The sequence below is a fragment of the Anser brachyrhynchus genome (genome assembly GCF_964034855.1).
Source record: "Anser brachyrhynchus genome assembly, chromosome: 15".
Taxonomy (NCBI): domain Eukaryota; kingdom Metazoa; phylum Chordata; class Aves; order Anseriformes; family Anatidae; genus Anser; species Anser brachyrhynchus.
The window spans coordinates 10460640-10478327 of NC_137733.1; the positions used below are offsets into that span (position 1 = coordinate 10460640).

General features: G+C 39.2%; 2 protein-coding genes across 3 annotated transcripts; one reads left to right on the forward strand and one right to left on the reverse strand.

Annotated features, from left to right (window-relative positions):
- Positions 1–219: 219 nt before the first annotated feature.
- On the reverse strand, positions 220–4232 carry AIMP2 (aminoacyl tRNA synthetase complex interacting multifunctional protein 2). The gene is made up of 4 exons (XM_080556659.1): positions 4010–4232; positions 2016–2222; positions 1261–1492; positions 220–741 (listed from the first exon to the last, which is right to left on the reverse strand). Exons 1-4 carry the CDS (start codon positions 4130–4132, stop codon positions 356–358), a joined length of 948 nt encoding a protein of 315 aa, XP_080412785.1. The 5' UTR covers positions 4133–4232; the 3' UTR covers positions 220–355.
- A 208-nt stretch (positions 4233–4440) lies between these two features.
- Positions 4441–17547, forward strand: PMS2 (PMS1 homolog 2, mismatch repair system component). 2 transcript variants are annotated; one of them, XM_080556620.1, is made up of 15 exons: positions 4441–4529; positions 4727–4866; positions 5367–5453; positions 6565–6667; positions 7358–7541; positions 8058–8225; positions 9818–9915; positions 10696–10795; positions 11077–11161; positions 11749–11901; positions 13152–14043; positions 14891–15058; positions 15537–15637; positions 16596–16765; positions 17122–17547. In XM_080556620.1, exons 1-15 carry the CDS (start codon positions 4504–4506, stop codon positions 17194–17196), a joined length of 2550 nt encoding a protein of 849 aa, XP_080412746.1. In that variant the 5' UTR covers positions 4441–4503; the 3' UTR covers positions 17197–17547. The 2 variants fall into 2 exon arrangements, with proteins under 2 accessions (XP_080412746.1, XP_080412745.1); XM_080556619.1 differs by having other exon boundaries at positions 17135–17547.
- Positions 17548–17688: the final 141 nt, after the last annotated feature.

A 17688-nucleotide genomic window follows, 5' to 3' on the forward strand; every position in this document is an offset into this window, starting at 1 on the left:
TCTTTAAAGGCCTTAATTGTTTTGCTAAGGGAAATTTTCCATCAACAGAAAGGATTCCAAGTTAACCAGTACTGAGGCTTCTGGGTTGCAGCAAAAGAATAACTAAAAATTCAAAATAACAGCTTGTAGTTGTAGAGGACAACTTCAGGTAACTCTCATTCATTAAACAAAGATGCTTGTTACACATTGGTTACCAAAAAGGAAGATCACACACAAAAGGTAGCTGTAATCTTTTATTGATTTTAAAATTCTGTCCAACTGTAGAAATTGACTATATCTCAGAAAGGACTCAAACCACTACACTAGCCATGAGGTGGAAAAAGATTAAAATTATACCATTATGAAGAGTACAGCCTTACTTTAGTAACTTAATAACAGAGCTGAAAGGTGCCAAGTTTTCACAGGACTTCATCCACTTTTGCACGTTGGCTGGTGCAGCATTTGTACTACCTGTCTGCTGAAGTGCACACCATGCGACAATGTCTGCCACAGTGAGTTCGTTTCCCACCAACCACGGTGTCTTGCCCAGGGCAGCATTCATAGATCGTAAGACTGCTCCTCTCTCTTTACTGCTCCCTTCTTTTAGCTGGAAGATGGCGGTATCAACCCAGCTGTCAATCAGAGTTGAAGTAACTGCATTGTACTTCTGGCCAAAAAGGGAAAAGAGAAATCTAGCAATGTTCCCCTCTCCTTCAATTGGGCACATCGTTTGAATGCTAAACTTCATCTGAGGCTTTGGAACTGAAATCAAGAGAAGAAAAGCGATTACCGCATGGTAGAGAAGCTAAATAAACTGGTAATTTAAAATTTATTTCGTTTGTGATGGCAGCCCACTGTTAACTTTGACTTTTAGTTTTCTTAGTCTAAATACTTAAACTAATGCAACAACTTAGCATAAAATTAAAAAAAAAGCTCACACTGGACTGAAATTTGCAAAATCTTTCACTTAATTTATATTCTAATAGATCACTTACAGAAACTGTACCCACAGGATTTTTGCATAGAGGTGTTTTTCAAATAACCACCTGTTAAATACCATTTGTATTTTAATAGCAGTAATTCAGTTTTCCCCCTCTGTTCCCATCACTACATACAGCTATGAAAATTAAAGTCCATACTTGCAAGAAGTGCAAAAAGTGTTACCTGCACTATGTGTCTATCACGTGTCAGCAAAAAGACACCAGAACATTTGTGCTATAGAACAGGTTTCATTTTCTGACCTATTGTTAAGTATTCATCTGTAAGATAACTTATTCTTACCATCCTTCCAGATGAGAGTAAAGCCCAACTGATACTCATGGCGTGGCTGCTTCTTAGTTGGCTCTCCAAAGCATTTCAAGAGGCTTTCTGGCACACTTTTCACTGATGAATGTGTGTGAACAGCTGATAATATTTTATAGTGCTCACAAAGCAGACTGTGTAGTATTAATAATGACAATGGAGGTAGAGAAGGATTTGCATTGATTACGATATCTTTCAGGGCACCATAATCCTGAATGGAAAGCAAAATAATCAGCAGATAAGACATTTTCCCGATAAGACTTTGAAGTACTGGGTTTTTCATTTGACACCAGGATGTACAAAGCCATGCACGTGTGTCTAAAATTCTACGGATATTCAAACAATTCAAGTTTTCACACTTAAGGTTTAATTAAAATTAAACATCTTTCTCCTTCAATAGTAATACAATTTAAGAATATGATCGAGGTAAACTCTAGTCCAACCTGAAGTCAAAATTTCCAGTTAGTAACAAACAAGAAACCAACTGTTGTGATTTCCAGATTAGCCATTCCAGCTTGGGTTGGTATCTAAATGAGAATATATGTGTTTTTATGTTTATAAAGACTTACAGCTTTAATTTGTATGCCCAAAATAAATTGGTAGTTGTAGATTATTCCTAAGAATGTCTTGTAAATTGAGTTCCAAGTGTTTCAAGTTTTAACGCCTCCCTGCCACCCCTGAAGAAATGAGGCCAAAGAAAATACCCATCCTTGTATATGCTGAATGAAACTTACCTTTCCAAGCATTAGATCTAAATCTGCTCCATTTGTTGTCAAAGTAGAACATTCATCAGTCTGAATTACGTTAGTTACATCAAAGTCAGCATCAGGAGTTTGTATCATCTTTGAGAGACCATCGACGGCACTCTTCAGCTCATACAAGCGTTTGAGAATCTCCTCCTGGCGGCACTCAAGTGCTTGAAGTGATGGGTCAACCTCTTCCTATAATAGGAGAAAAAGAAAATCACAGAAACGTTCAATCAGCTCAGCGTCTAAGTAGTTCACAGCTTACTTGACAGTAGATTCTGAAAAACTTTAAACACCTTATTCAAAGCATAACCCTACATCATGGCATATTAAGCTCCTATGTCTACTAGTTGCCTCTCCAATCTGCACGAATGTGGTGAGATGGGTTATATCTTCTTTAAACACATCGGTGAAATCTGTTTAATGTATTTTTTTAAACTGTTAGCTACAGTGAACCAAAATCTAGTAAAAGTCAGACCACAACCATGGAACTACAGACACTTACGGTTAGCAGCGATGAACTGAAAAGCCAAAATTTGCTTGTCAGGATTTCCTTCAGCCTAGCTGAGTAAACCAATGAAGATTGTGTTGAGGCTGCCAAACAAGGACGCTTCCTGTCAGTTCACATGGCCAGTTCCATGGCTAAGCCAAGGAAAGCTGCAGGTTCAGATGGGTGGTACCTTGTATGAGATTGGTCTTTGTTTCAGAGAGCATAACCTTATGAGGAAAATAATGAAAAACCCAAACCCATGGACTTTGTTATATCTTAATCCCAACGCATCTTTCTGTTATCTCAGTTTCTGCCTAGAAGTCTCCCATCTTACAATATGACCTCTTTAAAAGACAAAGAATACATTTCCGTGGGAGGCTTTAAGTCTATAGCCCTACATTACTGTTAAGAAAAACCTGTATGTAGATAATCAATTTCTAAGCCTCCTGAATACAGCCATTAAAGAAGCCCAACCTATCGACCAGACTTCATCTTTCAGGCTAATGGATAAAGAGATAAGAAGCAAGGTATCTAAGCAGGATCACACCACCAGCTTACAAACTATTCTCATAGAGAATATGCTGAGCCACTTCTTTAAGCGAATGGTTTTTGGCAAGTACATACTTATACGAGACAAACCCCAGTCTCGGAGGAGGCTGGTGGTTAGCCCGTGGCTGTTGCAATGCTAAGCATGCTAGTGAGGGTGCCTGTTAAGATCTGCCCCCCGAGCTTAATCCTCTTCAGGGCTCCCACTGGTGAGCTGTGTGCTTTGAAAGACACGGTGCTGTCGGGCTGAGCTGGACCATGGGTGCTGGGGAATTCATGGCGCTCCTGACACAGCTGAGGGGATGGAGCCAAGCAGATTAACGAAGCGTTTGGCGTTTCATTGCAACTGTTCAGGACTCGCAGGGGGCTTATAATAAAAGATGAAGAACAACTCTTTGCTCAATCAGATACTGACAGGACGAGGGGGAATGGCTTTAAACTAAAAGAGAGGAGAGTTAGATGAGAGGTTAGGAGGCAATTCTTCACTCAGAGGGTGGCGAGGCCCTGGCACAGGCTGCCCAGAAAGGCTGCGGCTGCCCCATCCCTGAGGGTGTTCCCGGCCAGGCTGGGCGAGGCCCTGGGCGCCCTGACCCGGTGGGCGGTGTCACTAGTGGCGGGGAGCTGGGCGGCCGCCGAGGTCCCTCCCCAGCCGTGCCGCTCCCCGGCTCCGTGACTCGGCTGCCGGAGGGAGCAGGGACGGGCACCACAGAGGGGCCTCAGCCCCGCCCGGCCGCTTAGAACCGGCCCGACCAGCCCCAGAGAAAAAAAAATAATAATAAAATAAATAAAAGGATAAATAAAAAAAAAAAGCCCAGAAAAAGAGAGAACGACCCCCAAAAAGAGAAAGACCCAAAGAGAGCCGGAGCCGAGGCGCAGCCCGCGAGAGCCCCGTGGGGCCGCGCCCGAGCCGCGCGTGAGGGGAGCCCGGCGGCGGGGCCGCTCCTACCTGGGGGGGCCGCGCGGCGCTGGGGCGGTGCAGGCAGGGCAGGCGGTACATGCAGCTCGGCAGCTCCTCGGCCCGCAGCGCGCCGGGCGGCCCGTGCAGCGGCTTCACCTTGTACATCGGCATGGCGCCCCCGCACCGCACAGCGCCGCGCCGCGCGGCACCGCCCACCCGCCGCGCCCATTGGGCAGGGCTCCGTACTGACTGGCCCGCCGCCCAATGACGACTGGAGGGCGCCGCGCCCGTTCCTCTCGCCTTCTTCCTATTGGCTGGCGGGAGGGGGGAGCCACCGAGTCCGTCAGCGAGCCGCCGCAGGGAGAACGGCGCCGGGTGCGATTGGGCAGTCCTGTCGGCCAACTGCTGGCGAGGAAGGGGGAAAGAGGGGACTAGGATTGGTGGGCGCTTTGCTCCGGCGGCCAATGGCGGGGGCGGGAGGGGGCGGGGCTTCCTGAGGCGAGCGGGGCCGTGGCGTAGGCGGGCGGGTGAGGGGGGGCGCGATGGAGGAGGCGGCGGCGGAGCCCAGGTGAGGGAACGGGGCCGGGAACGGGCCCCTTTGGCCTCCGTGTGCCCGGAGATGCCGGGGGCCTCCACCTGCCCCTCTCCGTGCCGGGCCCTGCAGCGGTCGCGGCCTGCTGGGCCCCGCCCCGGCCGGGTCCCGCCGCTCCCCCCGCAGGCCGCTCCGTGCCCCCCGTGGCCCCCATCGCTTCTCTCTCTTTGCAGCCCGGAGCCCGCCAAGGCCATCAGGGCCATCGACAGCAGGTCCGTGCATCGCATCTGCTCCGGGCAGGTCATCCTGAACCTCGGCACCGCCGTCAAGGAGCTGGTGGAGAACAGCCTGGACGCTGGAGCGACCAACATCGGTAACGTGCCTGTCAGCACTTCGTGAGCCCCCCCGAGGTTTGGGATACGTCTGTTTCCTCGCTGTGGAGCGCGCATCCAAGTGTGCTGGCAGCGATTCTACAGCTCGGATACACAAAGCGTTTGAGTTCCTGGGCACCAGTTGAGCTCGTGCAGGCTCAATTTGCACTTCTTCATCTGTAGCCTGCTCTGCCCCTAAATCGTTGTGGTGGTTGGGCTCTGCTACCTCAAGCTAGCAGACCTTTAAGTCGGGGCTGCAAGTTCCAGAAGTGCCAGGATAAGAGCTGTTACAATGGTGAAAACTTCCGTACGGGCCAAAGAGAGACCTGAAAGTACAGGCAGGCTTGCATTAGGTTGTCTGACTTTTGACAGATACCAGGACTTTTTAATGTCATTAAAGCTATATGGAAATCAGTTGTATGGTAAAGTTGTTCACAGAATTAACGCTGAATGTTGCTTATAAACATACAGAGTTAAAAGACTTTATTTGTCAAATTTGTAGATATAAAACTGAAGGATCATGGAACAGAACTGATAGAGGTTTCAGATAATGGAGGTGGAGTGGAAGAAGAAAACTTTGAAGGCTTGAGTAAGTTTAACTTTCATAATTTATATATTTATATATATTTTCAGTATAATTACTACTATGTTGTGTTGTTGTTGTTTTTTACAAATTTCCTATATCTAGTCATTTTTAATGAGCACTTGACGTTTACATAATGCTTGCGTGACTTGCAGTGACTTGGGCAAAACTAGAATGAGCTTTGTAAGTGCTGTTGTGGTTATAGTTTTGTAGCTCAGAACTAGTCTTTGATTTGATTGATTGTTTAAGTGGAACGTAGAATAGATGTAATTACAGAGGAGAATGCCCCAGAACAGTTCATGTAGATTTATTCATGTTGAGTCATCAGTCACTGCTGAAGGAGGCAAACTTTGTGAGAGTGACTGCTTTTGAGAAATGAATTGTGAACTGGAGTATTTGCAGACCATGAAGTGACATTGCATGCTTGACTGTCAAATTTTCCGTTTGCTATTTTTAAGTAATGCAGAATGAGAGCAGCCATGATACTGTCTGACAAATGTAACTAGCTATTGCAACGGAAATACCTATCTTTCCTCTTTCCTGTAATAGTAGGGATCTCTTTCACCATAAGTTGTTAGTGAGTAACTTTGTGTGCTCATAGTGTTTATCTGGTAGCCAGCAAACTCATTCTTCTGCTGTTCAGGACAGGGGAAGTTCAGGAGCGCTGTCAGGTGCTCAGGTTGTTACCTGGTGACTAGTGCTGTGCTGGTCGTGTACAGTGAGTCCTTCCCAGCTGTGGTCGCGGTGCACAGGTTTATCGCTGCCTGCTGTACACCGTTACACAGCATGGCTCTGCAGTTGTTTTTTTGCATGGCAGCATCTGTGGCAGGTACAACAGTGGCAGAAGCAGCTACTGCATGCTGCTCTGAAGCATTTTGTGATGCACATGCCAGTAATGCTGTGTGAATTTCAGGTGTAAGTATGGAATGAACAGGTATATCTGAGGATTTTAAAGAGATCTTGTATAGCAGAAAAGAAACGTTGCATATTTAATTGATTATTATCTAAATAATGAATAATACAAGTCTTTTTTGCTTCTTGATACGCATGCAAAACCTACTTGCATAGACCACTGTGACTTTGAAGTGAAATATATATTTTAAATATCTCTTTCCAGCTCTGAAACATTACACATCAAAGATACAAGATTTTTCTGATCTAGTACATGTTGAAACATTTGGGTTTCGTGGTGAAGCTCTCAGTTCACTGTGTGCATTAAGGTATTAACGTTAACCTTCTTACTAGTAGAAAGTTACTATACTCAAAAAATGACTGAAGCCAACTGTTCAGCTTACCGTTATTGACAAATTGAGGCTTTGGGAACTTGCAGTTACTTGAGGTAAGCTCCATTCTGAGTAGCAGGTTGCATGACATCCTGAGGTTCTTTCCATCCAAAATTATTCTAAGATTCTAAGCATCTGAATGGCCCTTTTATGCACAAAATTTAGCGTTACTTCAGTATGCAAGTCTCTGCAGGATGGAATTGTGTATTTGCAGAAGTCTTTGATACCCTGATGTTATACCTAAGTGCTGCCTGCTAGGCTGCAATTACTGCAGTTCATTAAAACTACATTTAAACTCCTCCAAGAGAAGCTGTGTTTCAAATAGCACAGCTTTTTTTGCAACAATAATGTTCTGCTGTTGTGTGTTAGTACGATGAATGTAGTGTCCTACCAAACCAGATTTTAACTTTGCATTTTATATGAGAAGGATGAAAGGGATAAAAATGTTTGTGCTGTAGCTAGGAAAATGTTATACTACTCTTCAGTTATATTTTAAGTTGCTTGTGGTGAAAACATAACTATAATTAAAAATACATGAATGTTTTCTGTGCCTGATCAGGTTGTAAGGAATGGTTAAGAAAAGATAATGCTCAGTCAGTAATTCTGTTGCCTTCTTCCCTCCATCAGTGATGTTACCATTTTTACCTGCCATAAATCTGCAAAAGTTGGGACTCGTTTGGTATTTGATCACAATGGTAAAATTACTCAGAAAACTCCTTATCCGCGACAACAAGGAACAACTGTTAACATACAGCAGTTGTTTTATACTTTGCCAGTACGACATAAAGAATTTCAAAGAAACATTAAAAAGGTAGGTTAGATCAGAAATTATTAATTTAAGACTGTCTTACCTCAGATTTTTTCACTGCTGAATAATGTTCAGTTCTGATATTGTCAGACTCTTTCATGCCTGTCTTACATCTTCATATAATAAGCAGTGTGCCCATATGCTCTCCTCTTCTGATTTGCAATGAATAGTTTTAGAGGTGCAGTCTCAAATTTCTGTATGTTGAAAAAGAAACAACAACACGGTCACTTTTGTGTGTTTTAAAACCATGGAATGCTGTGTTTAAAAATGACTGAATATCAATCTTGTAAATATGACGTAGATTAATAAAAAAAAAAGTATGACTATTTGCACACATCTGTTTTTCATATATATATATGTATATACATACATACATTTAGCTTGTAACAATTAAAAAAAATCCGACGCTCCCCCTTTTGGACACAATAAGTCTCTGTTGCATGCAAATATTGATAGTGTTATACAATCTTGTTTTAAAAAGACGTTTTGTATAAGCGTGAACTCTTTTCTCTTTAATAGGAATATGCAAAAATGGTCCAGATACTGCAAGCATACTGTATTATTTCAAAAGGAGTGCGGATTAATTGCAGTAATCAGGTCGGCCAAGGGAAAAAAAACTCTGTGGTATCCACTACTGGAAGTGCTAGTTTAAAGGAAAACATTGGAGCAGTATTTGGGCAAAAACAGGTATTACATGCTAATGAAAAGGGACGTAATGTGGTTGGAGAGATGTAGTTTTAAGGCCTCATTAAAATAGAGAGGATGCAGGAAGCCTTTAAAAAACATAAAAGGATGGAGCTTGTGTTGACTTCTAGCACACCCTACAGGTTGAAGAAGGGGAAACAGTGCAGCCTTTACGGTTCCCCTGAAGTTTCTAAATATGAGAGGAACTGTGTTTTGATGGATGAGAAATGATTTAGGAGATAAGGTTAATGCTTAATATCTCTGAAGCCAGTTTTATGAGTTGTTCTGACAGAAGGCCTCTGAAGGTCCATGATTTGTGCTTTCAAAAAACAGTATGGACATCGAAGTCTGTTGCAAGAGCAAGCAATTAAAAAAAAAATTCCTAAAAATAGTTGTGATGTGACAGTCTTAACTGAGAAATAGAAAAGTGAGGCAATGCCTGCCTCATTAAATGGATGTTGCAGTCAGCCCCTGTAGAAGTGTGGACTCTGATGCTTTATAAATAATAGCTATAAAAATAATTGTTAGCATCTAGAAGGAAGCAAAAAGGAAAGAAACTCAAAGCACCCTTTCTAGAACCATATTCTACAACCATCAGGAATACTGAATGCTTGATAGCCGCATCCTGGTTGTTAAGCCCTTCTACCGTTCAGAGTGCCCCTTGCAGAGTTATCAAAGCCTGTTCATGCCATCCTGAAAGATTAGACAAAAGATGTAACTTTGTCTTGTCAGACAGCAACAAGTGTAGCTGAAAATGCAGTGTTACCTGAGTAGAACATATCGATTATAACCTGGTTATGTAATATCAAGTACGTGAACGTAAAATCAGTAGGAGGTGTTGTAATGACAGAAAAAAAATAGTGGTATGATTGGGAAAATGTGTCCCCTCATCTGTTTGGTAATTTGTGATTCAAATAGCATGTCTTTTCTAGTAGTTTTATTGTTTTTTCAAAAGAAACTTCTATTACTCTTCTTGCCTTTTTGTTTTACATAAAACTTGTTTAGGTAATGTGTAGGTAGCTGAGACTCCAACTTAAGTCAATCATTTTGTTTTTCTATGTGCCTTTTAAAGTAAGGGTCTGTGAAACAAATAAGACATATCATAGAACGGTTTGGGTTGGAAGGGACCTTAAGGGTCATTTAATTCCAACCCCCTTCCATGGGCGGGGACACCTACTACTAGACCAGGTTGCTCAAAGCCCCATCCAACCTGGCCTTAAACACTTCCCTAACAAAGAGTTTGTAATGGCCCGGTTATTTTAAAGGGACAACTAAATTTCTCCCAAGTCCAGAAATATTTTACTGCTCCTTGTGCAGTAAAAGGGGATGGGACATCCACAGCTTCTCTGGGCAGCCTGTTCCAGTGCCTTACCACCCTCACAGTAAAGAACTTCCTAACGTCTAATCTAAATCTATCCTCAAATGTAGTGATACCTTCAGCACTCATTAGCAGTGTTACTGCCTTCTGCTAGGCTACATTTGGGTTTTGGCTAATTTGAATGAGTCAACTTGAAAAGAAGTACCCTTTTATCAAATGCAGTTTAAGGTTAATAAATAGTAATAGAAGAAATTCATTTATTTTATTTTTTTTTTAGTTGCAGAGCCTCATCCCTTTTGTTCAGCTACCTCCTAATGAAGCTGTTTGTGAAGAATATGGACTTAACGCTACTGACATGCCACAAAATCTTTATAGGTAATTAGAGAAGTACAAAGCAGTGTTGCCAGTGGCATTTTAGCATAATCCTATATAAAAATAAAATAAAATAAAAATGCAGTTAACAGTACTAAAAATAACTAAGAACAGCATAGTAAGTATTAGTATACAGTCTAGGAAACAACATCACTTGATTTAAAAAGATAACTCAGGACAGGACTAAGATGTTGACAGTCAGATGAGAGGGAATAGCAGAACTGCTATTCCTTGCGACCCATCTGGTTTTATATTACTGTAATCTTCTGCTGAATGTCATCAGTGAAGGTGCTCTGAGTAGTTGCATGCATGAATTGTATCCATGGTTTACACCTGTATTTCTTCAGTAATGTTACTGAGAAATGGTATGAAATGAATGTGAATCAGTTTATGTAAGTAAATTACCCTTTACTTAAAGTGTATTTTTCCCCCTCACTATAGGTGAGGTTGACAAATAGATGCATCAATATCTGACCAATGCCAGTTCACAATTGACCTCTCTTCTGCTTTCAGAGCAGAAAAATGACAAATGCCACTTTTTTTTTTTTTAAATCAGTCAATAACTTTTTCAAATGTCTGATGACTTTCTGGAGTTGAACATCAAGCCTTTGTTAGATAAGTAACTAGGAGAGGAAAATAAGTACGCATACTTGCTGATACTGTGTAATAGGGTTTCTTTTAGCAGTTTATAAAATACTTTTCCCTGAAATATGCTCTGACTCAGAAAATTTTCTTTTGTTTTCCTCCTCCATTTTACCTTACTGTTATATTCTTATTCAACAGTATTACAGGCTTCATTTCTCGTTGTGATCACGGTGTTGGAAGGAGCGCAACAGACAGACAATTTTTCTTTATCAACCAACGTCCATGTGATCCAGCAAAGGTGAATTGTTTTTTCGTGTTTTCTAACAACGGCAACACTAACTTGTTTGGTATTCTCTGAAAACCACTTGATTGATTAGTCGCTGATATACGTATTTGTTGCTTGATGCTGCAAATTCCTGTCTTGAGTTTTTGTCTTCATCGGGTCCATTTATGTGAACAAAAGCTGAATTGTATGAGATAAGGTTTAGAACATCTGTTGTTTTGTGGGGGGTTAAATAGCATTCTGGTTTGAAAGACAAGATAATAGTACTAGTTTTAATTGATTTTCCACCTCTGCAGGTTGTCAAGGTTGTGAATGAAGTTTATCACTTGTACAATAAACACCAATATCCTTTTATTGTTCTTAACATTTGTGTGGATTCTGGTGAGTTATGAATAATTTTCAGTAACTTTTGTAAAGGCTAAAACTTCATTGAGGAATGAATCATTCTTATTTAAAGAATATCATAGTTATTTAGAAAACCGTCCCTGGGGGTGTTTAAGGAAAGGTTGCATGTGGTGCTTAGGGACATGATTTAGTGGTTGACATTGGTGGTAGGGGGATGGTTGGACCAGATGAGCTTGGAGGGCTTTTCCAGCTTTAACTTTCTGCAATGCAATGATTTTTTTTGATCTACATTTGGTGAGGATGGAATCTAGCTGTGGTTCTACTTTTTCTCTACAGTCTCTACTTGACTCTGAAGTAACTTCTTAATGAATGAGAAAAAAGCTATCTTGTATTTAAGCTAACCACAAGATTGTCATGTTACTGCACAGAATTAGCTTCTGCTTTGTTTGCTAGAATGTTGAAAAAGTTTAATTTGCAGATATACTTTGAATGTTAACTGTGGTTTTGTTTTCAGTCATGTGAAATAAAAATGAAGGGCAAAACTGCAGGGAACTTTGAACCAAGGGCGGAGGAAACACTTATTTTTCCATCTATAATATGGTTGTCTTTCTTTTGATTTTTAGAATGTGTTGACATCAATGTTACTCCAGACAAAAGGCAAATTTTACTTCAGGAGGAAAAACTTTTATTAGCAATTTTAAAAACTTCTCTGATGGAGATGTTTGGTAGTGACCTTAACAAAATGAACGTCAATCAGAAACTTCTGGACATTGCAGGTGGGACACAAAATATGAAAGTTTCGCATATGATACATGGTAGAGAATTGGAAAATGTATTTTAAACCCAAAGAAGAAATTACCAAAGTTTCGTGTTTTTTTTTTTAATTAACATGCCTTTCAGGGCAGATTTTTTTCATGTGTTGCTTGCACTGAAATACTATATAATAAAGGAAGACCAAAAGTTATTAATACAATATGATTTTTAGTCACCTGTAAGGGGAAAAGATTAACACAAAATTAATTGATGTCTGAAAGAGTTTTCACAAAATACTGGGAAGAAATTTGTGTTCCTCCCAGAAGAAGAGAGAAAGAAAAAAAATATATATATATATATATATATATTTGTTTTTGCTATTTATTTATTTTTTAACCCATAGAAACATCTGAAGCATCATATCTGATTTGGGCTGTTCTTTTTAAAAACCGAATACTTTTTATACCTGTCATGGAGGATATCAGGATACTTACTGGGAGCTTATGATCTAACTAAAAAGGCTAGGTGAAGATTATTGGACAGAAGCATTGTTTATTTAAATGTGCTTCTGAAAAAATGGTTGAAGTCTTAAAAACAAAAACTGAAACCTGAGTACTTTGATTCTTTTATATTAACCACAGAAATCACCGTTTCTCCTGTCACTATGTAATCTTTCAGGGTTGCTTTTCTATGTTGGCAGGAGCTTTTCTTCCTCTCCCATTTCAATAAAAACCCATCTAATTTCCTTTTTTATGTATAGGAACAATTGCAGACTTAGTATTATTTATTTTAGGTTCATCTCTAGTAAAATACATGTTGGACCGACAATCTGCAAGATTTAAGTCCTTTAATTATCAATGAATCACATGTACTAGAGGTATCTGTTGTGCCAGCTCCTTAATTCCTCACCCACAGACTTTTATAGTGACCACTGAAGTGGAAGAGCAATTCACTTTTGTCATTCAGTCATTTAAACTCTTGATAATATAAATAAGAGCACTGATTGGACTGATTGCTGTTGCAGCTTAAAAAGATACTACAAATTCATTCATGTTAAGTTTTTTAAAGATATAGCTGCTTGTCCATTGGATAGTAATACATTTCAGCTCCTACTCAGTCATGGTCTGAAACTTAAGGGCTCCTTTGAGGAGCTTGTTAGTTTTCTACTCCTCCCTTCATTCCTTTTACTGAAGCGCATGATTCCCTTCATGTTTGAACTTAAGTTATAAGTTAACTTATGATCTTGAAATATTTTTTATTCTGGTTTTATTAGGCAACTTGAAAAAAACACTTCCTGAAGAGTCAGAAAAGCCTCGGGAAGAAATGCTGCTCAATTCTGAGACTGAAAATGCAAGCGGTGGAGGGAAAAGAATGACTCTTGCCAGATTAAGGGAGTCATTCTCTCTCCACCAAACAGAGAGTAATTTTCAAAGCCCTAAAAGGGCAAAACAGCAGCACAGCTCCCCTAGACAACTGTCACTTGAAACTGTTTTGAGTACTGTAAAGACTCGAAAGACTGCCTTGAGTGAGGAGTCTGAGAGTTGTCATGAGATGGAGTCAAAGATGTCAGTTCCAAACAGCTGTTTGAGAAAATTAGAAGACAATACAGATTCTGGATTCTGTAGCACCTCTGAATCAGATGTTGGATATAATACAACAGAAGCTGGGAGCTGCGTCAATAGTGAAAGTGTAATTAATCCTCCTGAAGAAGAATTCTCTAGCTCAGAAGAACAACTTCAAAATGAGTGTCCTAAAACGGCTGGACGTAGTGAGAAATCATTGGAATGTGATGTTCAGGTCTTAGGCACTGAACATAAGTTAAATCGCATGAATGACTGGAATAATCAAAGTAACTTATCTCTGGAAGCTAGTAATTCTTCCCCAAGAGGAAAATGTTTTAAAAGTGAGTCAGGTGACTTCAAGGCAGGTGTACATCCTGAAGCGAAGAATACTGAAAACTGTATGCCAACTGTTGATGTACTGGTGGAAGTTAAAAAGAAAACAGTGCCACTTGAGTTCTCTATGAAGGTTTTAGCAGAAAGGGTAAGAAAGGTAATGCAGCAACAACGGAAAAGTACAGAAACACAAAATTACAGAAGATTTAGAGCAAAAATTAGTCCTGGAGAAAATAAAGTAGCAGAAGATGAATTAAGAAAAGAGATCAGGTATTTTAACCTTCTTAACATTAACAAAATACATTTAAGGAAATAGATAAAAACTGCCTTGTGGGGGGAGGTGGAAGGGATGCTTAAACCTACTTTCTAATTTTGGGGATCTCTTACCTAGCTTATGCCATTAAAATGTCATTCTTGCAAGAGTCTGACAGAGGTCTGCAGCTGTTTGAGCTAAGTGCAAGCAGAATGTGGGGAAAAAAAACACTAAAAAAAGGCAACGAATCTTAGATTTGACTTGGCTAAGATTTGTAATTTTCAGAGGAATGCCAAATTCCATGACAGATAACACTAAATAGATTCCACAACTCATATTTCTCCCTCATGTGAATTTAAAATTCAGCGATATGTGTCTGTGGAAATAAATTTTGTTCAGATGGTCACTGGGGAGTAATGGTATGATTTGTGAACTTTGATTTTAAGAAAAAGGTATTAACAAAGCCTTCTTATAGCAAGAAGGCAGCAAATGTGTCAGCTGCCTTACTTCAAAACCATGATGCTGCCTTCAGTGTTATTCAGTTAGACTATCACCATACTGCATGTTTCTAATTTTATTACTGCTAGTGGCTGTATTTATAATGGGAAGAATGCTGATCAAGTCCTGTTTTAAGGATGGATTGTGCTGTGCCAGGCATGGCATCATCAGTCAGTGCCAGAATCCAGATCACCGTTTTCTTTTTTCTTGTTCATATCCTGCTTAAATTACATTTTTATTTGTATTTATTTTTGTTTTAAATGTAAAGTGTGTTCTGCAGGGGAGATAAAGATGTTTTGAGATTTTACACTAACATGGTAACTGATGTGTTTTGACTTGTAATCTGTTTATATTTTCTATATACAGTAAAGAAATGTTTGCAAAAATGGAGATCATTGGCCAGTTCAATTTAGGGTTTATAATAGCAAAGTTGAATTCTGATCTTTTCATAATCGACCAACATGCTACTGATGAGAAATACAACTTTGAGATGTTACAACAACACACAGTGCTTCAAGGTCAGAAGCTGATAGCGTAAGTATTTTCATTGTTTATTTTAACAATTTTATAAGTTTAATTTGATGTTTTTGAAAGGTATCTATGATTATACTTGCGTAGTATTTCACATATTCAAAATACTTACAACAAAAGTTATTTTTATGTTCAGTGTTCCAGAGAATCAACCTTCACATAGAGTTACAACTAAATTCCACAGATAATCATAGCTATGTAGAAGGTCAGCGGTCAAACAGATTTCATGGCAGGATTACATGTTAATTTGGTAAGGCTGGTCATATAGTGAAGATATAGGAGACAGCTATAGCACCAGGGAGTGCTGCCCAGTTCTTTTTACTCTGTTGAGTAACACTTGGAAATGAAGAGTTCTGCTCAGTAGTGAGATTTTTTTACAAAGCAAAATGAAATGTTATCTCGGAGAGCCCTGTGTTGCTATCACTACCTTAAGCAGTCTTTACTATGTACTTATGCGATACTGTATTTTTCTCTCTTTCAGGCCTCAAAATCTCAACTTAACTGCTGTAAATGAAACAGTATTGATTGAAAACCTAGAGATATTCAGAAAAAATGGATTTGATTTTCTGATAAATGAAGATGGTGAGTTTGTGTCAGAATTACTGGAAGTAAGGAAGTTCTATGGCTTCATTCCCATTCTTATGCAAGAATCCCTTTAGGCAAAAACATGAAAATAATGTATTATTGCATACAGGCTTTTTTTTCTTAAGACTTACCATTCTGTGGTGTTTCTGCACTATTTAACAGAACATTGTAGAATATTTATCTCACCGTTTTTTTTAAAGTTGCTGTAGACTCTTTGGCATCACTATTTGGCTTTATGACAGGATGTGTATTTTCTGGATGTGTCACACTAAAATCATTTTGCTTTATTATTACACTTGTGGGTCCCAGCAAGGTTAGATACAGGCAAATGGTAAATCTAGTAATTTTAAACTATTAGATAGCATTGGTAAATAATGTTCTTTGGTTTTCTTTATGGCTGTAGCATTAACTTGCTATGTATTTCTGATCAAATTGCATAAACTGCAAGCTCCTTATTTTTCTTATACATGTGTTATCTTTGCTTTACATCTCAGAGCTTTATTGGGAAGGATTGTGAAATCATTTTATGTTACCACTTCGGTATTTGGGAAGTCACTACAGATTTTTCCCTATTCTTCACTTCAGAATCTCCAATTTTTGCCTGAAATGCTATTAATTATTAATCTTTTACCAACAAACAAAAATCCTTGATTATTTTTTAGTTACATAACCTCAAAATACCTTCATAAATCTTTTGCTCTTTGAAATTGAAGGGTTTGTCAGAAATCAGATCTATCTGATTTTAAATTTGCAAACAATTCTTGGTTAATGTTAAAAACAAAAGCATGTCTGCTATAGTCATTGCTTTGGTTAGCTAATAACATCCCATCAAAAGACTAAATTTGTCATATATGCAGAACACAGTAACACATCAAAGTAGTTTCTCAATTTTTCTCTCAAGAAAAAATAATGTCCTGTAATGCTGTTTCTTTATTAATTATTGCAAATCTTTCAGCTCCTGTAACTCAGAGAGTGAAATTAATATCTTTGCCAACAAGCAAAAATTGGACTTTTGGTCCACAAGACATAGATGAGCTGATCTTCATGTTAAGTGACTGTCCGGGAGTCATGTGTAGACCTTCCAGGGTCAGACAGATGTTTGCTTCTCGAGCTTGCAGAAAATCTGTAAGTATACAGCACTTGATGTTTATTTTCAAGTAAATACTATATTTTCTGTTGTATCATATGTGGCTGTATCTGCATATGTCTTGCAAGAGAAGTTTATTTACTGCTAGGTGTCAGCAGCCAACATCCTTCATTTTTGTCTGTGTATAGTGAAACTTGGGAAGAATCCTGGTAATTTTTTATTTTGGTTCAAACTAGTGCACTGATGAACAATATACTTGTTTCTATTTCGTTTTCTGGTAGGTCTTTCTGCTTTTAATGCTTTGCACAGTATTTTGCTTGCTGTAGTAGTAGAAGTACTGCTCTTATCTGTATGTCACTTGTCAATATGGAGTAAGATTTATTTATTTATTTAGCATTTATTTTCAGGTGATGATTGGAACTGCACTGAACATACAGGAGATGAGAAAACTGATCACCCATATGGGTGAGATTGAGCATCCCTGGAACTGCCCCCATGGAAGGCCTACTATGAGACACATAGTCAGTCTAGACTTGATTTCATCAGAGTAACAGTCAGTTTCTGTTTATTAACACTTTCAATTTTAATAACTTGGCAATATTTCAACCTTTTATCATGGTACTCGTATTTTGACTAAAAATGATTTTAGCCAGTTTGCAAATTTGAAAATAGCACTTAAAAACATTCAGCGGGGTTTCATTATCAATGATATCTACATACTGGAATTCATGTGTAAATAACATCTTTTATTGTCATTTGCCTTCTGTATTACTTTTGTAATCAAGATTTTTTTAAATAAATATTTATATATAAAGAGCAAGAGTGGGTGACCCTCAGTTGTAGCAAATACAGTGATTCTTAAGTGTAATGTTAATTTAAGTCTAGTAATGCCATAAAACATAAAATTATCATATACAGGATGTACAAACATCATTTAAAGAAAATGTAAATGATCTGCAAG